Here is a 24,053-nt window from a genome sequence, read left to right as displayed (position 1 = left end):
AACATTGGAAAAGAGTGCGAAAAACGTACAAATGTTTTACCGCATCTAATTGCATATCCCCCTTTATATAATTTTAGAACCCGTGTCAAAATCTGAGGTAGTTTCAGGCTAAATTTCAGCAGAAATATAGAAAATTCAGTAGGTTTCAAAAAGTTTCAAGCACCACTGTATGGATTTGGCTGGTCTGGCAACACTAGTGAAAGGAACCTTATGGGGGAGATTTGTGAAAATGTGGAGAGATAAAGTACCAGCTAATCAGCTACTAACTACCATGTTACAGGCTGTATGAAAATGACAGGAGATGACTGGTTGGTTTATCTCTCTCCACTTTATCTCTCTCTAAGTATTGATAAATCTCTCCTTATATTTTCACCATTGTGGTTTGAAGAGATTGGTGAACCGATTCAGCCGAACCTGAAATACGGGCACATTTCAGAGATTTACAGTTGACTAATTCACAGAACAAATAACTCCCCTAGGAGCATCATACCAATCACAATGTATGGAAAGAAGACAACTAGCAAAACGCAACAGTCACATGTCTACAGCCTTCCTAAAGCTCACATCCCATGTACAAGCCATGGTCAAAAGTTTTGAGAAAGACACAAGTATTGGTTTTTACAAAGTCTGCAGCTTCAGTGTGTTTAGACCTTTTTGTCAGATGTTAGTATGGTATACTGCCAAAGGCTTTTATTGACAATTATATTAAGTTTATGCAAAGAGACAATATTTGCAGTGCTGACCCTTCTTTTTCAAGACCTCTGCAATTCACCCTGGCATGCTGTCAATCAACTTCTGGACCACATACTGACTGATGGCCACCCATTCTTTCTGAATCAATGCTTGGAGTTTGTAAAAATTTGTGGGTTTTTGTTTATCCACCCGCCTCTTGAGGATTGACGACAACTTCTCAATGGGATTAAGGTCTGGAGAGTTTCCTGCCCAGTTCCCTGGCCATGGACCCAAAATATTGATGTTTTGTTTCCCGAGCCACTTAGTTATCACTTTTGACTGATGGCAAGGTGCTCCATCATGCCGGAAAAGGCATTGTTCATCACCAAACGGTTTTTGGATGATTGGGAGAAGTTGCTCTTGGAGGATGTTTCGGTTTCATTCTTTCGTCATGGCTTTGTTCTTAGGCAAAATTGTGAGTGAGTCCACACCCTTGGCTGAGAAGCAACCCCAAACATGAATGGTCTAAGGATATTTCACTGTTGGCATGACAGTAGCGCTCATCTTTCCTTCTCTGGACAAGCGTTTTCCAGATGTTCCAAACAATCTAAAAGGGGATTCATCAGAGAAAATGACTTTACCACAGATCTCAGCAGTCCAATCCCTGTACCTTTTTGCAGAATATCAGTCTGTCCCTGATGTATTTCCTGGAGAGAAGGGCTTCTTTGCTGCCCTTCTTGATACCAGGCCATCCTCCAAAAGTCTTCACCTCACTGTGCGTGCAAAGGCACTCACACCTGCCTGCTGCAACTCCTGAGTAAGCTCTGCACTGGTGGTGCCCAGATCCCGCAGCTGAATAAACTTTAGGAGATAGTACAGGCACTTGCTGGATGTTCTTGGGCACCCTGAAGCCTTCTTCACAATTATTGAACCTCTCTCCTTGAAGTTCTTGATGATCCAATAAATGGTTGATTTATCTTACTAGCAGCAATATCCCAGCCTGTGAAGCCCCTTTTGTGCAAGACAATGACGACTGCACGTGTTTCCTTGCAGGTAACCATGGTTAACAGAGGAAGAACAATGAATTAAAGCACAAATCTCCGTTTAAAGCTTCCAGTCTGTTATTCTAACTCAATCAGCATGACAGAGTGGATCTCTAGCCTTGTCCTTGTCAGCACTCTCACCTGTGTTAACAAGAGAATCACTGACATGATGTTAGCTGGTCCTTTTGTGACAGGTGTGAAATGCAGTGGAATTGTTGTTTTTGGGATTAAGTTCATTATCATGGCAAAGAGGGACGTTGCAATTAATTGCAATTCATTTGATCACTCCATGACATTCTGGAGTATGTGCAAATTGTCATCATAATAACTGAGGTAACACACTTTGTGTAAATTAATATTTGTGTCATTCATAAAACTTTTGGCCATGGATGTACACTTACTCTTACTGTATTGTACCAGGCACAATGAAGGTGGAAGCTCTTTGCTATAGTGACTATAATTAGCTGTGCACAGACTCGTGCGTACACTGTAATTACTACATAGCTATATAAAGAGCACCGCACCACTACCTGCCAAATTCAGATTTACCCATTTTCTTCCACGTTCATTCATTATTCAGAAGAACCCTTTTGAGATCTGTTTATTGGAGCACTTAGGTGGTCATCTAATATGCAAAACTGCAGAGGCACGGTGGAAAATCCTCTATGGTGACACCAGATTTGCACTGATGCTGCTAATTTTCTGCTGTAGCACAAAGGCTTGCAGGGGAAGATGGCAGTACTTGTATTGGCTGGGGTGGGGTTGGGCACAGCTACGAGTGCACCCAGTTTTGTCGACAAGTGGCAGATAAGTTTCTGGTTTACAGAACAACAAAAACAGAGAAGGTGCGCTGACCTACTGGTGGAAATATATAAAAACCTATGTGGTTATATCACCAAAAATGGAATTGGCTGCTGCTTCCCCAAAAAGGGGTACTTGCAAACCTCCCATTTATGGAAAAAAAAAAAAAAAAAAAAAACCCTATAAAATTGGGAGTGCTGTTATTACCAGTTGGCGATTAACTAATCACCAACTGGTAATAACAGCACTCCCAATTTGATAGTTTTTTAAAGTTTCTGGTTTGTATTGCTAAACAATGGCCTGATCCGTGGCCTTATAAAATGGGGGGGAGGGGCAGTATTCACTAACTGCTCCCACACGCGGGAGGCTGGTCTACACCCCTAGAGTCCTGGAGAGTAGACAAGTATGATTAGAGTGAGATAAACGCTTGTCCACAGCCATTTACACAAAACTGTATTCAATACTTGTGCAGAGATCAACTTTGTATGCCGCAATGTAAATATGACAACATTAATAACACAGGACATTTTACTTATTACATTGACTGCATTGTTTGTATATTTAATAATACGTATACAGACACATCAGATCTGTGCGTTTATTGTGATACACTATTGATGTGTAGCTAACACAACCATACAATAAGAGTCCTGTTTCTAATGTATGGTAAACCTGCTCCAAAAGCGAATGGCAGATGTCTCATTGTTAATGTCTCATTAATCAACCACGCAACTTAGTCAATTAAAGCAAATGATACTGAATAATTTCACTGCAAGTCTACACCTCAATACACAATAATATAATATAATATAATACAATACATTACAATACAAGCCAGAGGTAGGAAACACCACACTGCAACATGCCCTGCCAGACATGCTTTGTAGGAAATGCTTGGATTTGTAGTCCCAACCCCCCCCATCTGGAAAGACACTGGTAACTCCTAGCACTTCCCCATTCAAGAAGCCAATTTAACAATAATCTCTAAATATAGCTTATTATACTTCCTCTGTATCTTCTTTTAAATCAATAAACCAGAGGAAATCACCCAGCCTGTCAGGAGGGTCAGCACCCACGGTTCGATCTTGCTTGGCTGATTCCGTTGCATCAAAGTGTTCAATTTAGCGGAAGGTTACTGAATTGTGAAGGGATTAAAGGGAACTTCTCTTCAGCCTGGTGAGTTGCTTAATGAGAAGCCCGGTACGATGATTCCTGCCAGTCGTAGATGAGCGTTAAGAGAACTCCAAGGGTCACATTAGCAAACCACATATTAAACACAGAAAAAAAAAAAAAACTTTTAAGATACTTCATAAAACTTTTACATCCTTGAAACTGAAGCTGTGTCTTATGGGCAAATGTAAAGGCCTGCCAGGTGCGGGTAGCTGCGAGACTTTGACGATTTAGCCGCTAGATTTATAGCTAATGTAAAGGGCAAAGTAGATTTTCGCTTTAGAATGATTGGCGCTTTAAAACTAGCAGCTACATTGCAGAAATCACACTGCTATGTGCTACTGGCAGGCTAATACATATACTCCATTGCAGTAGCAAATTTTACGGAGGAGCAGGAACAGCAGGAGTAGCAGGGCCCCTCCAACCCCCCACTAAAAACGCCTCACTGGAAGCACTATCTGTTAATCACATGCTGGACTGCAATCAGCATACAGTGCTCCAATGGGAAGCCTTTCTGCCAGCTCTACACTGTTTCTAGGGCTGCAGCAGGTGCAGTCCCTGGAAGCCCTGGGAGAGACAGGTGATTGGGGTGTGCATGCGTAAGTTTGCCTGCCAGCCGTAATGTGCTTCTTCTATGGTCTGCAGCCAACGCAGTCTATAGAAGTCAATTCACATGTGCTTTTTTATCTTCCTCTTTACTCCCCCTTCCCTCAAGGTGGCAAGTGCAGGTAGCCTCCCTCGAGATAGCAGGTAGGAGTCGCCACTGCTCTATTGTAATATATTATACAAAACTGCACTAACGAGCTATTAGCGCATTAATGCAAAAAAAGAAGAAACCAACAAATGGACAAGAAAAGAAATCTTAAAGGTGGACCAAATAATAATAATAATAATAATAATAATAATAATAATATAGGTAATATGTAGAGAATAAACCCAATATACACTTTTAGAAATGTAATTCAAGCTCTTTATGTTTAGATTGATAGATTTGACATCACAGGGCATATTCCAGAGCCTTATGGACAACCAATAAAACTACAGAGTAAGGGGTCTATTCATGAAGCAGTGAATAGTGTGGGGGAAGTGAGCAAGTTGAGAAGTTGCCCATGGCAACCAATAAGCATTGAAGTAACATTTATAATTAGCATACTATACAATTATACGGAGCAGCTGATTGGTTGCCACTCACTTCTCCACTCTTTTCACTTCTTCATGAACAGACCCCTAAGGTAGGGGTAGCAGATCTGACCTAAGTCATAGCAGAAACATGAACTATGCCAAACACTGAAATATTCTAACACATTTAGATGTGGTCTTCTGGGTTCCTGGCTCTGAACGGTCACCCAATTACTCCTATATAGGGAGGCCAATCCCGGGCCGTTTTTTCAATCCCGGGATTCGGAATTGAAAAACGGTCAATCCCGGGATTCCCGGGATTGCAGTAGGGACCAGTGAAGGTTGTAGGGAGCAGCGCTGGAGGGAGGGTGTAGGTAGTGGTGCGGGAGGTAGGGAGGGTGTAGGTAGTGGTGCGGGAGGTAGGGAGGGTGTAGGTAGCGGTGCGGGAGGTAGGGAGGGGGTAGGTAGCAGTGCGGGAGGGTGGGTGTAGGTAGTGGTGCGGGAGGGAGGATGTAGGTAGCGGCGCGGAAGGGTTGGTAGCGGCGCGAGAGGGAGGGTGGGTGTAAGTAATGACACTTACTATTAGGCGGGCGGCCACGGCAGCCATGGACACACTGAACGCGGGAGCATTTCAAATGAAGCGCCGGCCGCCAGCCAACCAGAGCTGGCGGACCGGCAGCCAATCAGGGAAGCGGTCGCAGCAGTGGCTCCTGATTGGCTGCCGCGGCAGCTTCCCTGATTGGCTGTCGAGCCGCCAGCTCTGATTGGCTGGCGGCCGGCGCTACATTTGAAGTGCTGCCGCGTTCAGCTGAAGTGCTGCCGCGTTCAGTTGAAGTGCTGCCGCGGCCGCCCGCCTAATAGTAAGTGTCATTACTTACACCCACCCTCCCGCACATGCGCACTGTAATCCCTTGAATCCCGGGATTGGAAGCTCCAATCCCGGGATTCAAATCCCGGCATTTTTGGGCCCAAATCCCGGGATCCCGCCGATCCCGATCCCGGGATTGGCCTCCCTACTCCTATACAGCATACCACCCAGCAACTCTAAACGGATTCATGCTCTTAATAATGAAACATTTGAAAATCAAGAAACATCTCAGCAGCACATACTACACTTAATAGAATTGCACACGTATTTGTGGACTCCACACATTTAAGCATAACCAGACCACAACGAGCAGAAGAATCAGGGAGCATACCCCTTTTTGCATTGGAACGGACGTTTAAGAAAAAAAAAATGCGAATGAGACAACTGCAGAAAATATAATGCATCTAAACACTATGTTGTGTATATGTGTAAGGAACGCAAGCCTATTGTTGGGTACGACGACAAACCTAAGGCCTATTTGACCAATGTGGTCTCCACATGTTTTTTTCATTTTTTACTAAAACATGATTTGAATGACAGTATATTCTGCATTGGCATATCCCACCTTTGTTGCAGTGGCTGATGGTGTCCTGGAGTCTGAGTTGTATACAATTTATAATACCTTTTTAGTGGGTTTCCAGCAGGTGTTTCAGTTTCCTTTCACCGTACAAAGGCTAGTTAGCTGTGGCATAATTGCCATAGAGCTGTGTACACACGGTGAGATTTCTCCTTTCGATTTTGACTATATAGGGCATATTCAATTGATCCTTTCCGATGGATTTGTCCGTTCCAGACAATGTCAATCCGACTTTTTTTAAAGTCGGATTGACATTGTGGGAAACTGGGCTAAAACCAGTCGCATGTGGCTGCAAATCTAACAAAACACGTGGATCCGTGGCTAATTCGCTGATCCACGTGCTTTCTGACAATTCGGATTTTCTGACTACTCGGATAAACGGGAGTTTGACTGAATAGGTCGAATCTGGATTCGACCTTGAACTCCCGTTTTTCCGACAAGTCGGGAAATACGACTTGAATTGAATACACCACATAGTCAAAATCGTAAGGAAAGTTAGTGGAAATCGTAAGGTATCGCAAGGCTAAACAGACTGTGCAGGCAAGTCAATCTTGACTATCTAGTGTACTATCTAGTACAAGGTATAGTCAAAATTGGCACTTAGTCAAAATCGTACATAGACAAAATCGAAAAGTACAGATAGTCAAATTCAGTGCTTCTGGGCTCTGGGGGAGTACAAGGGAAATCGCATAGTCAAAATCGAGCATAGCAAGGATCTCACAGTGTGTGTATGCACCTTTAAGCTTGTGTGTGGCTGAGGTGAGTAAATTACAGTGGGTTGTAAACTCCACCTGGGGCAAACACTAAAGTGCCAGAAAGAATAGGGAAGAAAAGAGGAATAAAGGAGGATGAAGAAAGGAAGAATGAAGAAAGTAGAAGAAAAAAAGAGGAGGAGGACGACATGATATAGTTGCTTTTTTTTTATTTATTTTTTTATTTAAGATCGCCATACCTGCAAACTCAGCCTGTCGCATACACATTAAACAAATATCTAAACAGACATATACATAAATATATATTACTATAAATGTGTCTTAGAGGGCTTTATTTCTTCTACAGTATATATTCCCTTATACATATCTGCATGTGCAAATGTAAATACAGTATTTATGCGTATTAATGGGGAACATTCCATGTGCTTAATAGCAAGAGCCTTTATATTATATATTAACTTTTATTTATACAGTGCCAACATGGTATGCTGCTCTGTAAACAGAATGTTTCATCATTCACACCTGTCCCTGCCGCAGTGGAGCTTACAATCTAAACTTTCCTCACCATACACTATTACATTAACCTAGCAGCATGCTACTGGACTGCAAGATGAGATGGACATACAAACTTCACACAGATGGCAGGAAGTAGAAAAGAGGACACGTTACAGCTTCTCTCAGTAAAGGTATCTTGGTAATATACATATAGTTAATTTCAGACCCTTGGAATAGGGAAAGTTGTTAGTAGTAAAATCTTTCCCACTGCTCCTTCTAAGTAATGATATCGGTCAGTAGTAAGAAAGATAAATACTTAAAATGCACATAAAAATATGACATCTCTATTTACATAGAACAAAATTAGAGTTAAGTCACAGATTGAGGAGAACTTACTATTTGTAGGTTTCCGAGCGGATGTATTCAAAGACATGAGAAATTCCCAGTTGAAACTGGTCGGCTATAGGTGTGACCCAGGGGTTGTTCTCTGCTTTGAAGACCTGCTTTTGTCCTGTGAGATCCAAATTACCTACGGAAAAACAGAAATGGCTACGTAAGAGACTATAATACACCTATTGTATCAGAAGAGGACTGATCAGCATTTGGTATGTGATCCATGTTCTAATAAGCACTTGTAAATACACATGTATGTAACAATTCAGTTCATGTGTCATGCAGTACACACTAATATGGCGTCAGTAACAGCTGCCAGTTATAAGGGATTACATACTTAATCCCGCCGGACGGGATGCCAACGGTCAGTATCCCAAAAGCAGCAGAATGCCCTCATGCTGCGGGCTCGCTGCACTCGCCACAGGTTCTATTCCCACTCTATAGGTGTCATGGACACCCACGAGTGGAATAGCCCCATCGGTATTCCAGCTGGCAGCATTGCCGTCTGTCGGGAGTCCGGTGTCGGCATCCTGACCGCCGGGATCCCGACAGCCGGCAAATTGAATGGATCCCGTTATAAGCCACCAATAGTAATACCTAATGAGCTGCAAGTAAAAGTGGACAGTAATATACCAGCAATAATCATAATGCCCGGAAATAAGAAACTAAAGCCAGTACTAAGTAATCAACCAAATACTACACATCTGTAATACGAAGAACATGAATGTTTAGTAAACAGTCACGATTAGTTCAAACCTCCTGTATTTATAATGGCCAATAAAAGGTCAGCAGTACCAGTAACAAGTAATATACTAGCAATAATATATAACAATAACCCAATTTAGTAAACTAACCCTAATACTTTAATCCCTAACCCAGTGGTTCCCAGACGTTTTTGAATCACGGCGCCCTAGAGTATCAGATTTTTTTTCACGGCACCCCTAGGCCAAAAGTTTCTTACTGAGAAATTAAAAAAATAAGAATTTACTTACCGATAATTCTATTTCTCGGAGTCCGTAGTGGATGCTGGGGTTCCTGAAAGGACCACGGGGAATAGCGGCTCCGCAGGAGACAGGGCACAAAAAGTAAAGCTTTAGGATCAGGTGGTGTGCACTGGCTCCTCCCCCTATGACCCTCCTCCAAGCCTCAGTTAGGATACTGTGCCCGGACGAGCGTACACAATAAGGAAGGATTTTGAATCCCGGGTAAGACTCATACCAGCCACACTAATCACACTGTACAACCTGTGATCTGAACCCAGTTAACAGTATGATAACAGCGGAGCCTCTGAAAAGATGGCTCACAACAATAATAACCCGATTTTTGTAACTATGTACAAGTAATGCAGATAATCCGCACTTGGGATGGGCGCCCAGCATCCACTACGGACTCCGAGAAATAGAATTATCGGTAAGTAAATTCTTATTTTCTCTATCGTCCTAGTGGATGCTGGGGTTCCTGAAAGGACCATGGGGATTATACCAAAGCTCCCAAACGGGCGGGAGAGTGCGGATGACTCTGCAGCACCGAATGAGAGAACTCCAGGTCCTCCTTAGCCAGGGTATCAAATTTGTAGGATTTTACAAACGTGTTTGCCCCTGACTAAATAGCCGCTCGGCAAAGTTGTAAAGCCGAGACCCCTCGGGCAGCCGCCCAAGATGAGCCCACCTTCCTTGTGGAATGGGCATTTACATATTTTGGCTGTGGCAGGCCTGCCACAGAATGTGCAAGCTGAATTGTATTACACATCCAACTAGCAATAGTCTGCTTAGAAGCAAGAGCACCCAGTTTGTTGGGTGCATACAGGATAACAGCAAGTCAGTTTTCCTGACTCCAGCCGTCCTGGAACCTATACTTTCAGGGCCCTGACAACATCCAGCAACTTGGAGTCCTCCAAGTCCCTAGTAGGCGCAAGGCACCACAATAAGCTGGTTCAGGTGAAACACTGACACCACCTTAGGGAGAGAACTGGGGACGAGTCCGCAGCTCTGCCCTGTCCGAATGGACAAATAGATATGGGCTTTTTTTGAGAAAAAACCCACCAATTTGACACTCGCCTGGCCCAGGCCAGAGCCAAGAGCATGGTCACTTTTCATGTGAGATGCTTCAAATCCACAGATTTGACTGGTTTTAAACCAATGTGATTTGAGGAATCCCAGAACTACGTTGAGATCCCACAGTGCCACTGGAGGCACAAAAGGGGGTTGTATATGCAATACTCCCTTGACAAACTTCTGGACTTCAGGAACTGAAGCCAATTATTTCTGGAAGAAAATCGACAGGGCCGAAATTTGAACCTTAATGGGCCCCAATTTGAGGCCCATAGACACTCCTGTTTGCAGGAAATGCAGGAATCGACCGAGTTGAAATTTCTTCGTGGGGCCTTCCTGGCCTCACACCACGCAACATATTTTCGCCACATGTGGTGATAATGTTGTGCGGTCACCTCCTTCCTGGCTTTGACCAGGGTAGGAATGACCTCTTCCGGAATGCCTTTTTCCCTTAGGATCCGGCGTTCCACCGCCATGCCGTCAAACGCAGCTGCGGTAAGTCTTGGAACAGACATGGTACTTGCTGAAGCAAGTCCCTTCTTAGCGGCAGAGGCCATAAGTCCTCTGTGAGCATCTCTTGAAGTTCCGGGTACCAAGTCCTTCTTGGCCAATCCGGAGCCATGAGTATAGTTCTTACTCCTCTACGTCTTATAATTCTCAGTACCTTAGGTATGAGAAGCAGAGGAGGGAACACATACACCGACTGGTACACCCACGGTGTTACCAGAACGTCCACAGCTATTGCCTGAGGGTCTCTTGACCTGGCGCAATACCTGTCCCGTTTTTTGTTCAGACGGGACGCCATCATGTCCACCTTTGGTATTTCCCAACGGTTCACAATCATGTGGAAAAACTTCCCGATGAAGTTTCCACTCTCCCGGGTGGAGGTCGTGCCTGCTGAGGAAGTCTGCTTCCCAGTTTCCACTCCCGGAATGAAACACTGCTGACAGTGCTATCACATGATTTTCCGCCCAGCGAAAAGTCCTTGCAGTTTTTGCCATTGCCCTCCTGCTTCTTGTGCCGCCCTGTCTGTTTACGTGGGCGACTGCCGTGATGTTTTTCCCACTGGATCAATACCGGCTGACCTTGAAGCAGAGGTCTTGCTACGCTTAGAGCATTATAAATTTACCCTTAGCTCCAGTATATTTATGTGGAGAAAAGTCTCCAGACTTGATCACACTCTCTGGAAATTTTTTCCTTGTGTGACTGCTCCCCAGCCTCTCGGGCTGGCCTCCGTGGTCACCAGCATCCAATCCTGAATGCCGAATCTGCGGCCCTCTAGAAGATGAGCACTCTGTAACCACCACAGGAGAGACACCCTTGTCCTTGGATATAGGGTTATCCGCTGATGCATCTGAAGATGCGATCCGGACCATTTGTCCAGCAGATCCCACTGAAAAGTTCTTGCGTGAAATCTGCCGAATGGAATTGCTTCGTAGGAAGCCACCATTTTTACCAGGACCCTTGTGCAATGATGCACTGACACTTTTCCTGGTTTTAGGAGGTTCTTGACTAGCTCGGATAACTCCCTGGCTTTCTCTTCCGGGAGAAACACCTTTTTCTGGACTGTGTCCAGAATCATCCCTAGGCACAGCAGACGTGTCGTCAGGATCAGCTGCGATTTTGGAATATTTAGAATCCATCCGTGCTGTTGTAGCAGTATCCGAGATAGTGCTACTCCGACCTCTAACTGTTCCCTGGACTTTGCCCTTATCAGGAGATCGTCCAAGTAAGGGGTAATTAAGACGCCTTTTCTTCGAAGAAGAATCATCATTTCGGCCATTACCTTGGTAAAGACCCGGGGTGCCGTGGACAATCCAAACGGCAGCGTCTGAAACTGACAGTGACAGTTCTATACCACGAACCTGAGGTACCCTTAGTGATTCGTTATCACTGCTCTGAGTGACTCCATCTTGATTTGAACCTTTGTAAGTGTTCAAATTTTTTTAGATTTAGAATAGGTCTCACCTAGCCTTCTGGCTTCAGTACCACAATATAGTGTGGAATAATACCCCTTTCCTTGTTGTAGGAGGGGTAATTTGATTATCACCTGCTGGGAATACAGCTTGTGAATTTTTTCCCATACTGCCTCCTTGTCGGAGGGATACCTTGGTAAAGCAGACTTCAGGAGCCTGCGAGGGGGAAACGTTTCGACATTCCAATCTGTACCCCTGGGATACTACTTGTAGGATCCAGGGGTCCTGTACGGTCCCAGCGTCATGCTGAGAGCTTGGCAGAAGCGGTGGAAGGCTTCTGTTCCTGGGAATGGGCTGCCTGCTGCAGTCTTCTTCCCTTTCCTCTATCCCTGGGCAAATATGACTCTTATAGGGACGAAAGGACTGAGGCTGAAAAGACGGTGTCTTTTTCTGCAGAGATGTGACTTAGGGTAAAAACGGTGGATTTTCCAGCAGTTGCCGTGGCCACCAGGTCCGATGGACCGACCCCAAATAACTCCTCTTCCTTTATACGGCAATACACCTTTGTGCCGTTTGGAATCTGCATCACCTGACCACTGTCGTGTCCATAAACATCTTCTGGCAGATATGGACATCGCACTTACTCTTGATGCCAGAGTGCAAATATCCCTCTGTGCATCTCGCATATATAGAAATGCATCCTTTAAATGCTCTATAGTCAATAAAATACTGTCCCTGTCAAGGGTATCAATATTTTTAGTCAGGGAATCCGACCAAGCCACCCCAGCTCTGCACATCCAGGCTGAGGCGATTGCTGGTCGCAGTATAACACCAGTATGTGTGTATATACTTTTATATGATATTTTCCAGCCTCTTGTCAGCTGGCTCCTTGAGGACGGCCCTATCTATAGACGGTACCGCCACTTGTTTTGATAAGCGTGTGAGCGCCTTATCCACCCTAAGGGGTGTTTCCCAACGCGCCCTAACTTCTGGCGGGAAAGGGTATACCGCCAATAATTTTCTATCGGGGGGAACCCACGCATCATCACACACTTCATTTAATTTATCTGATTCAGGAAAAACTACAGGTAGTTTTTTCACATCCCACATAATACCCTCTTTTGTGGTACTTGTAGTATCAGAAATATGTAACACCTCCTTCATTGCCCTTAACGTGTGGCCCTAATAAGGAATACGTTTGTTTATTCACCGTCGACACTGGATTCAGTGTCCGTGTCTGTGTCGACCGACTAAGGTAAACGGGCGTTTTAAAACCCCTGACGGTGTTTTTGAGACGTCTGGACCGGTACTAATTGTTTGTCGGCCGTCTCATGTCGTCAACCGACCTTGCAGCGTGTTGACATTATCACGTAATTCCCTAAATAAGCCATCCATTCCGGTGTCGACTCCCTAGAGAGTGACATCACCATTACAGGCAATTGCTCCGCCTCCTCACCAACATCGTCCTCATACATGTCGACACACACGTACCGACACACAGCACACACACAGGGAATGCTCTGATAGAGGACAGGACCCACTAGCCCTTTGGAAAGACAGAGGGAGAGTTTGCCAGCACACACCAAAAAACGCTATAATTATATAGGGACAACCTTATATAAGTGTTTTCCCTTATAGCATCTTTTTATATATTTCTAACGCCAAATTAGTGCCCCCCCTCTCTGTTTTAACCCTGTTTCTGTAGTGCAGTGCAGGGGAGAGCCTGGGAGCCTTCCCTCCAGCCTTTCTGTGAGGGAAAATGGCGCTGTGTGCTGAGGAGATAGGCCCCGCCCCTTTTTCGGCGGGCTCGTCTCCCGCTCTTCAACGGATTCTGGCAGGGGTTAAATATCTCCATATAGCCCCCGGAGGCTATATGTGAGGTATTTTTTGCCAAAAAATAGGTTTACATTGCCTCCCAGGGCGCCCCCCTCCCAGCGCCCTGCACCCTCAGTGACTGCCGTGTGAAGTGTGCTGAGAGCAATGGCGCACAGCTGCAGTGCTGTGCGCTACCTTAAGAAGACTGAGGAGTCTTCTGCCGCCGATTCTGGACCTTCTTCTCTTTTCAGCATCTGCAAGGGGGCCGGCGGCGAGGCTCCGGTGACCATCCAGGCTGTACCTGTGATCGTCCCTCTGGAGCTAATGTCCAGTAGCCAAAGAAGCCAATCCATCCTGCACGCAGGTGAGTTCACTTCTTCTCCCCTAAGTCCCTCGTTGCAGTGATCCTGTTGCCAGCAGGACTCACTGTAAAATAAAAAACCTAAGCTAAACTTTTCTAAGCAGCTCTTTAGGAGAGCCACCTAGATTGCACCCTTCTCGGCCGGGCACAAAAATCTAACTGAGGCTTGGAGGAGGGTCATAGGGGGAGGAGCCAGTGCACACCACCTGATCCTAAAGCTTTACTTTTTGTGCCCTGTCTCCTGCGGAGCCGCTATTCCCCATGGTCCTTTCAGGAACCCCAGCATCCACTAGGACGATAGAGAAATATATATATTAAATTAAGTAAAATGAGTTTATAAGTCAACCTAAGGTGTAGTTATGCGGTGTGGGACAGGAGTCACTTCTGTTTGCCCACATAGTTTATGACTGGCAGCCACCAGCACTGGTTTTGCCTATTACACTGACCATAAATAATTAAATTGGTCCTGGACCACCAACCCAGGGCCCCCCTGCAATTACCCTGAGGCACCCCAGGGTGCCACGGCACACAGTTTAAGAACCACTGCCCTGACCATAAAGGGCATACTGGATGGGCCATATGGTTCTCATCTGCTGGCTAATAATAATGATAATAATAATAATAATAATAATATATACATTAGATAGGTGGAGTCTTACATATCCCAAAAAGCAATATCCTAAATACAGATTTTTAGGAGTGTAACTGATATAGTGAAACCTTTGCTCTCTGTTTGTTCAGTGTACACAGACTGTTTCATGTACAACAATATTACAAATGACCTTCAGGCTGTGTGAAAGGTGTATATGAAATATAAATGCATCTCGTGTTTACACTTGGGTCCCATCCCCATGATACGTCATTATAGTATACAAACATTCCAGAATATGGAACAATCCAATATTCAAAACACTTCTGGTCCCAAGCATTTTGGAAATGGGAGACTCAACCGGCATAGTAGTAGGAAAACAGCAATGACTAAGAACTACCAGTAGGAGCAGTGCCCAGTAATATACCAGTAGTAAGAACTACCAGTAGGAGCAGTGCCCAGTAATATACCAGTAGTAAGAACTACCAGTAGGAGCAGTGCCCAGTAATATACCAGTAGTAAGAACTACCAGTAGGAGCAGTGCCCAGTAATATACCAGTAGTAAGAACAACCAGTAGGAGCAGTGCGCAGTAATATACCAGTAGTAAAAGTAAAGCCCCATACACACAAAACAAGAAAGTACAAGATTTCGCTCAGAAGGGCTGACCTGAGCGAGATCTTTTACAATCTCGTCCAGTGTGTACACTCAATGTCGTTATCGATGCGCGCTCCCGTGCATCGTTAATGACCCCCTCTCTCATCTACTCGTTAACGACAGCCATGCTCCTACTGTTCCCCCCCGCTGCCACCTTACCCCCCCCCCAGTCACTGCTATCTGTCCCGGCCGCATCGGCAACTGTGTATGCACTTGCCGATGCCGGCACACCGCCATCGCCAATATCGGCTTTGGCGGGGACTCGTTTAGTGTATACTAGCTTTAATACCCATTAAGGTGCTAACAGAAGTACTGAAGTTAAATAAAGTGTACGCAGCAACCATTACTTTAAGTACTCCTGCTGACATATCTGTTCCCCTCTCCAATAAACCCATTGCCGTGCTTGCAGCAGCCTGTCCCAGTTGCACTGTCTAATGCTGCTTTCACATCGCAAACCCTGCTTTTGAAACGGTTCTTTAAACGGGTCTGGGCAGTTAAATCCCCTTCACATCGCATGTTGTAACTGGTATATTACAGTTTCATTACCGTTTTGGTACCTTTCACACTGAACCCGTTTCTCCCATAGAAAACAGTGGTTGTCATTTTAAATGGACTTTTCTGGCCCGCACATTATTAATAATTATTAATTAATTATTAATAATTTGGCTAGTCGTACGATGGAACCCAGCAGCTTCAAGCATCTTTACCATGTTTTTGTAGATTACTGCATCCTTCACTGTCCCAGTGATTTGTCTAGCAATTTCTTCATCCCCTCTCATCCTAAGCAGCTCCCTTACCTCCTCATCACTCCAATTTGACATTTTAAACTGTATTCTGTATAAAAAAAAATGCTTCTTCACTCTTATGTGTTTCCTCCAGTTTATTCCCTGCTTCTGCCTGGTGACATCACGCATGGAGACAGCCTATCACCTTCTGTGGTTTGGAAATACCGTTTCTGAGCCTTTCACACTGCACAATGAAACGTGTCTGAACCGTGTAGTACCCTGCTTTTTATCAGTTTTAAAATACCAGTAATCTGTAACCAGTAAATTCAAAGTGGCCCTTTCACACCGCAGCTAGAACCGTTTTGGAAGGCTTAAAAAACTGCAATTTACCGGGTTATAGCTGCGGTGTGAAAGTGTCGCACACACACGTCTCTAGCTGGTGTCCCATCAGCACTGCACAAGAATTGTTACCCAGGGATCCAAGGATTGGGGGAAAAATAAAAACTAGTTACCAGCCCATCAAAATGACAAAACATCGTAACAGTAATGTCAGTGCCGGGGGCTGTGCGCGCCCAAACAGCCCAACACTCGAATTGCTCCGTCGGGTGCCATCTAGGTGCGCAAAACACTTGAATTCTCCACATAGAGGGGAGGAGCAGCGTTAGCCTTTATTATATAGGGTAACTAAGTGATGAAGATAAGTAAAAGAATGATTCTCTGTAGATGTGTCCCATTTCCAGCATCTCCGATGATGCATGACATGACCACGGTGTGGAAGGAGGGGGTGTATTATATATGCTATAAATTAGGGTAGATGATCCTGTTACCAAAACACTTTTCAGCACTAATGAAATAATAACCTAACTACATCAACAAATATCAGTTACAGTGTAATAATATTTAGTATATTATACATTACCACAATTGGTTATTTGCTCTGCTTTAAACAATAATATACTCACAGCATATGGGGCCCACACACGGTGCTATTTGTGCTAGGTGCGATTTGAGGCTATACAATGTGTGCTATGTGATTTGGAGTGTATACATGGTGCTATTTGTGCTAGGTGCGATTTGAGGCTATACAATGTGTGCTATGTGATTTGGAGTGTACACACGGTGCTATTTGTGCTAGGTGCGATTTGAGGCTATACAATGTGTGATATGTGATTTGGAGTGTACACATGGTGCTATTTGTGCTAGGTGTGATTTGAGGCTATACAATGTGTAATATGTGATTTGGAGTGTACACACGGTGCTATTTGTGCTATGTGCGGTTTGAGGCTATACAATGTGTGATATGTGATTTGGAGCGTATACACCAGAGCTGGCCAAACCAGTCCTCGAGATCTACCAACAGTTCACATTTTCTAGACCTCCTAGCTGGTGCACAGGTGTAGTAATTACTAATTAAGATGTGCTGCATTCATTCCTAACTAACAATTCTACAGATATCCAGGAGGCCCGGAAAACATGAACTGTTGGTAGATCTCGAGGACCGGTTTGGCCAGCCCTGGTATACACGGTGCTATTTGTGCTATGTGCGGTTTGAGGCTATACAGTGTGTGCTATTTGATTTGGAGCGTACACACGATGCTATTTGTGCTAGGTGTGATTTGAGGCGATACAATGTGTGCTATGTGATTTGGAGTGTACACATGGTGCTATCTGAGCTACATCCGATTTTGAATACACTACAATGTACGATATGTGCTGTAGTACAAAAATACCTGCCTGCACATACTATTTTGCCTTGAGCTATGGACTAGACGGGAGCATGAATCGCATCGCAAGGGACATTACACACGGTGTGATTTGAACTAGACGCAACGCTATTTGAACTAAAAAGATCAAATAGCATGCGAGAATCGTACCGTATGTGGGCACCATTACACAATGCTAAAATAATGAAAAAAATGGTTTCTAAACAGTCTTATAAACACAATAAGGATCCTGGCCAAAAAAGGCGCTGATCTGCGGAACAGTCATCTGATCAGATGCTGGCAAGAACTGCCGCTTATTACAGACCCACAAAGGTAATAATATGAGGCCGGATTCTAAGATGACCAAATTTAAAGTTAAACTGCTGCATGCATTAGCCAACCAGAAGGCTACTGCCGTGAACCTATCCTTTCCTACAACAGCTGATAACAGAGACCACAAGCTTGCAGTGATCCCCATAATAGGACTACACAGTATATATATATATATATATATATATATAATTATATTTGTGCATTTACAAGCATTCACTTGCCACTATTATAAAAGGACACTGCCTCACATAATACCACACAATTGCTGAATATAATTCACTGAAGGAATCACATCTCACTGTAGACCAGCCAAGCATGGAGAACCCAAAGCTAAATACAGTACCTAGAGAACTGCATCAAATTTCAATAGAGCTATTTTAAGCACGTCGTTACTGAATGTTCTATAGATACGCTCTCTGTGTGTTTATGAATAATGTTAGCATTCCTTTAAACACTAACAAAATGCATTATGTAATATTGGATTCAGTATGGTTTTACCGGCGGCCGGGATGCTGGCTGTCAATATACCGACAGCGGCATCCCGGCCGCCAGTATTACGGTAGCGTGGCGATCACAAAAAATCCCCATGGTGGCTCGCTTTTCGATGCGCTGCGGGCTCCAGTGGCTGGCCACAGGATCTATTCCCACTCTATGGGTGTCGTGGACACCAACGAGTGGGAGTAGCCCTGAAGCGCCGGTATTCTGGCGTCTGTATCCTGACCGCCGGAATCAGTCAGCCTGCAAATTAAACGGATCCCATAATATACACTGTAACACCTTTGTATTTACTTGCATTATACACTGTATTTTATGTAGATATAGGACTACTCTTTGTTCTGTAACGTCCCACTACAGCATATATTACTCTTCTACTAATTGCTCATCTTGCCCACTGTAACCTGTGTAGTGCATCAAAAGTGGCTGCTTCGCTTGGCACTTTTTTGGGCAAGATGAACAACATAGAACTGTTTATTCAGTGGGTATCTTGTTATTATTTACTTTACATTTTACGCTTATACAGTACGCCTTATTTCTCATACGTCCTAGAGGATGCTGGGGTCACTTCAAGAACCATGCGGTATAGACGGGATCCGCAGGAGACATGGGCACTTTTAAGGGGTATATGCAATTGCGGTCGAATTGCCGCAAAAGTCGAAAAACGGGGCATTTTCGACAAAAAAACCCTGTAGAATTGGATTCGACAATGCAATACAGTACTTTTCGACAAAAAATCTGCCGTTTCAGATTCGACTTTTTGCAATTCGACATTTCTCAAATTCGACATGTCTGCAATGGTAAAAATGCGGCTTTTCGACAAAAGTATATTCAATTGAAGAATGTCGATTCGACAACAGTGCTTTTCGACAGTCATTTCGTCAATTTCATTCCGCCTCATTTTGCGGTCGTGATCTAATAAAGATTTTTAAAAACATGTTGGGTTTTTTTGTGTTTTTTTGATTGCTAATAGCATATCTATTTATATTAGAAGGGATTATCTACTTGGTTTGTCTATTTAGGAGCCACAAGTATTATTTAATAGATTTTTTAAAAGATTTTTTTTTTTTTACCGACTAAAAAAAATAGGAGAGATCAGTGCATGTTTTTCAGTGGGAAGGGGTGGGAATGGGTTAAACTTCCTGAAAAAAATTGCGTGGGGTCCCCCCTCCTAAGCATAACCAGCTTTGGGCTCTTTGAGCTGGTCCTGGTTGAAATAATACGGGGGGGAAAAATGACAGGGGATCCCCCGTATTTTAACAACCCGCACCTGGTCCTGTGCCAAAAATACGGGGGACAAAACACGTAGGGGTCCCCCGTATTTTTAACACCAGCACCGGGCTCCACTAGCTAGAGAGATAATGCCACAGCCGGGGGACACTTTTATACCGGTCCCTGCGGCTGTGGCATTAAATCCCCAACTAGTCACCCCTGGCCGGAGTACCCTGGAGGAGTGGGGACCCCTTAAATCAAGGGGTCTCCCCCTCCAGCCACCCAAGGGCCAGGGGTGAAGCCCGAGGCTGTCCCCCCATCCAAGGGCGGCGGATGGAAGGCTGATAGCCAAGTGTCAGAAAAAAGAATATTGTTTTTTGTAGCAGAACTACAAGTCCCAGAAAGCCTCCTCCGCAAGCTGGTACTTGGAGAACCACAAGTACCAGCATGCGGGGGGAAACAGGCCCGCTGGTACCTGTAGTTCTACTACAAAAAAATACCCAAATAAAAACTGTACACACACACCGTGACAGTATAACTTTATTACATAAATGCACACCGACATACACACATACTTACCTACGTTGACACGAGGCTCGGTCCTCTTGTCCACGTAGAATCCACGGGGTACCTGTAAATAAACGTATACTCACAACAATCCTGTGTAGATCGGTCCTCTTCAGAGTTTGTAATCCACGTACTTGGCAAAATAAAAAAACGCAAAACGTGTGTGTGTACTGTTTTTATTTGGGTATTTTTTGTAGTAGAACTACAGGTACCAGCGGGCCAGTTTCCCCCCGCATGCTGGTACTTGTGGTTCTCCAAGTACCAGCTTGCGGGGGAGGCTTGCTGGGACATGTAGTTCTGCTACAAAAAACAATATTGTTTTTATTTTTTAGACTTGGCAATCTACGTCTTTTGTCCCCCGTATTTTTGGCACCAGGACCGGACGCAGAGCCCGGTGCTGGTTGTTAAAATACGGGGGATCCCCTGTCATTTCCCCCCCCCGTATTTTTGCAACCAGGACCGGCTCAAAGAGCCAGAGGCTGGTTATGCTTAGGAGGGGGGACCCCACGCAATTTTTTTCAGGGTTTCTTGAACACTTTTGTGCCGTCCATGAAGTCGAATCCAGGACGCACACTATCGTCAATTGGTCTGTTTTTCGACAGCGGGACTGTCGAAATCCATTTTTTATTGAATATGTCGAATTCGGGTCCCGGCGGCCGGGATTCGACTGTCGAATTGTGTCGAATCCAAAAACGGTCGAATTCCAGCCGGAATTCGGCCGCAATTGCATATACCCCTAAGACTTTCAAAAGGGTGTGAACTGGCTCCTCCCTCTATGCTCCTCCTCCAGACTCCAGTTTAGAATTGTGCCCAGGCAGACTGGATGCACACTGCTGGCAACAGTCTCCCTGCTTCGTGGGACTTAGGGGAGAGAAGTCAGACCTACTTCTGTGAGTTTAAAGGCTCTGCTTCTTTGGCTACAGGACACCATTAGCTCCTGAGGGTCTGATCGCTAGGTACGCCTAGATGCTCGTTCCCAGAGCCCGCCGTCACCCCTCTTGCAGAGCCAGAAGACAGGTGAGTAGAAGAAGAAGACTTCAGTGACGGCTTTGAGGTACCGCACAGCAATCGAGCTGCGCGCCATGCTCCCACCACACAGCGGCACTGCAGGGTGCAGGGCGCAGTGGGGGGGGGGCACCCTGGGCAGCATATCTAGCCTCAATAACTACCTGGCAAGTGCAGACTAAGTGCCAGGGCTCTGTCTAGACCCCCGCCAGTATAATTTTTTTTTTTTTTAAAAGAGCGGGTCTGAAGCGCGCCAGTACGTGGGCGGAGCTTTGCCCTCACAGCACACAGCCCGGCGCCATTTTCTCTACACAAGGCTGCAGAGACGCTGGTCCTTCCTCACACTGTTGTACAAGTAACAGGGTGCAAAATGGGGGGGGGGGGGGCACAGTGATTTTGGTGCATTATATGTATATTATAAAAGCGCTGCAGGTCTGGGGAATTTTCTGTGGTGTTTCAGACCGGGATTCGGAACTGGGGTGTGAGCTGGCAATAACTCCCTGACAGGCTTTACTGTGGGTCTGTCCCCTATAGGCCCAGTGTGTTTGTGTGTCTTGCATGCACGTGTGTCGACATGTCTGAGGCGGAGTGCTCTTCCCAGGAGGAGACTATGTTAGGGACACAAACGGCTGTGGGAGTGACCCTGTCGGCACCGCCGACACCTGATTCGGTGAATGTGTTAAGTGCTTTGAATGCTAATGTGGCTCTGATAAATAAGAGATTGGATAAATATGAGTGTCAGAACCAGGCATGGAAGAAATCCGTAGAGGATGTGTTGTTTCAAGTTCAGACCCCCTCGGGGTCACAAAAACGTTCATTTGCCCAGCTGGCTGACACGGATACCGACACGGACGCTGACTCGAGTGTCGACTACAGTGATGCCAGATTAGATACAAAACTGGCAAAGAGCATTCAGAGTACATGATTGTGGCAATAAAAATAGGATTTTAATACCTACCGGTAAATCCTTTTCTCTTAGTCCGTAGAGGATGCTGGGGACTCCGTAAGGACCATGGGGTATAGATGGGATCCGCAGGAAACATGGGCACACTATAAGACTTTGAATGGGTGTGAACTGGCTCCTCCCTCTATGCCCCTCCTCCAGACCTCAGTTAGAAAACTGTGCCCAGGAAGACGGACATTTCGAGGAAAGAATTTATTGTTTAAACACGGTGAGTGTCATACCAGCTCACACCTCGAGCATACTGCAGAACGTGGCATTCAATAGAATACCAGCCAACGGCATGAAAAAATACACAGCCATATGCTGAGAGAATATGTAACACAACCTGTGTGTCAACACCACCAATAATAAGATACCGCATGAACAACGTCAGCAACAGCCTGACAGAAAACCACAAGAGTGTAACCACAACCAATAACTGCAGACACAGTACGCACTGGGACGGGCGCCCAGCATCCTCTGCGGACTAAGAGAAAAGGACTTACCGGTAGGTATTAAAATCCTATTTTCTCATACGTCCTAGAGGATGCTGGGGACTCCGTAAGGACCATGGGGTTTATACCAAAGCTCCAGACCGGGCGGGAGAGTGCGGACGACTCTGCAGCACCGATTGAGCAAACATGAGGTCCCCATCAGCCAGGGTATCAAACTTGTAGAGCTTAGCAAAAGTGTTTGAACCCGACCAAGTATCCGCTCGGCAAAGCTGAACCGCCGAGACTACTCGGGCATCCGCCCAAGAAGAGCCCATCTTCCTAGTAGAATGGGCCACCACCGACTTCGGTAACGGCAATCCTGCCATAGAACGCGCACGCCGAATCGTATCACAGATCTAGCGTGTAACAGACTGCAGAGACGCAGGCGCCCCAATCACGCTGGGAGCATACCGGACAAACAGAGCCTCTGTTTCCCCAATCTTAGCCAGATTGGCGACATAAATATTCAAAACCCTGACTACATAGAGATCTTGAAACAGCCAATGCTTAAGAAACCACAGGCATTAAAAAGGCTAGTTTCTGCGAAACACCGAAACCACTTTTAGCAGAACTATTATCCGAGTTCTCAATTCCGCTCTATCCGCCTGGAAGATCAAACAGGGCTCTTGTGAGACCCAGCCGCTACTTCCGACATCCGCCTTGCGGACGCCAAAGCCAAAAGCATGACCACTCTCTCAGAGAGAAATTTTAACACAACCTTTCATAAAGGTTTCAATCCTTGTGACACAAGAAAACGCAACACCACGTCACGGTTCCACAGCGCCAATGAGGGCGCAAATGGAGGTTGGATGTGCAGTACTCCTTCCACGAAGGTTCCAACTTCCGGAAAGGTTGCCAAGTCTTTCTTGAAAGAAAATTTAGAAGGCCAAAACCGCACTTAAATGGAGCCTAACTTTAGGCCTGCAGCCACACCTGCTTGCAAAGAAAGGAGAGGAACGACTCAACTGAAATCTTCCGTAGTAGCCTTCTTGGATTCACACCAAGACGCATATTTTCACCAAACCTGGTAGTAAGGCTTTTCCGTTACCTCTCTTCTAGCCTGAAGAAGTGTTGAAACGACTTCACTGGGAATACCCTTTCTGGCTAGGATATGGCGTTCCACCGCCACGCCGTCAAACGCAGCCGTGGTAAGTCCTGATACACTCCCGTATCTTGCTGTAACAGTTCCTCACGTAGAGGAATAGGCCAGGGATCTTCCATGAGTAAATCTTGAAGAACTGGATACCAAGCCCTCCTTGTTTTGACCGGAACAATGAGGCTCGCCTGAACCTTTGTTCTTCTTACGTTTATCACCTTCAGAAGAGTGAAAACGGAGGG

General features: G+C 45.2%; 1 protein-coding gene across 5 annotated transcripts in view; it reads right to left on the bottom strand.

Annotated features, from left to right (window-relative positions):
* RSU1 (Ras suppressor protein 1) overlaps positions 1 to 24,053 on the bottom strand; it is a 340,085-nt gene that overhangs the window by 140,392 nt on the left and 175,640 nt on the right. For all 5 annotated transcript variants that reach the window (XM_063921494.1, XM_063921492.1, XM_063921496.1 and 2 more), the window contains exon 8: positions 7,855 to 7,987. In XM_063921494.1, the coding sequence (XP_063777564.1) occupies positions 7,855 to 7,987 (133 nt within the window). The remainder of the gene's footprint in view (positions 1 to 7,854; positions 7,988 to 24,053) is intronic.

The sequence above is a fragment of the Pseudophryne corroboree genome, chromosome 5 (assembly GCF_028390025.1).
Source record: "Pseudophryne corroboree isolate aPseCor3 chromosome 5, aPseCor3.hap2, whole genome shotgun sequence".
NCBI lineage: Eukaryota > Metazoa > Chordata > Amphibia > Anura > Myobatrachidae > Pseudophryne > Pseudophryne corroboree.
Note: the sequence above shows the minus strand (reverse complement) of the source record. Positions and strands in the feature narration are given on the sequence as shown.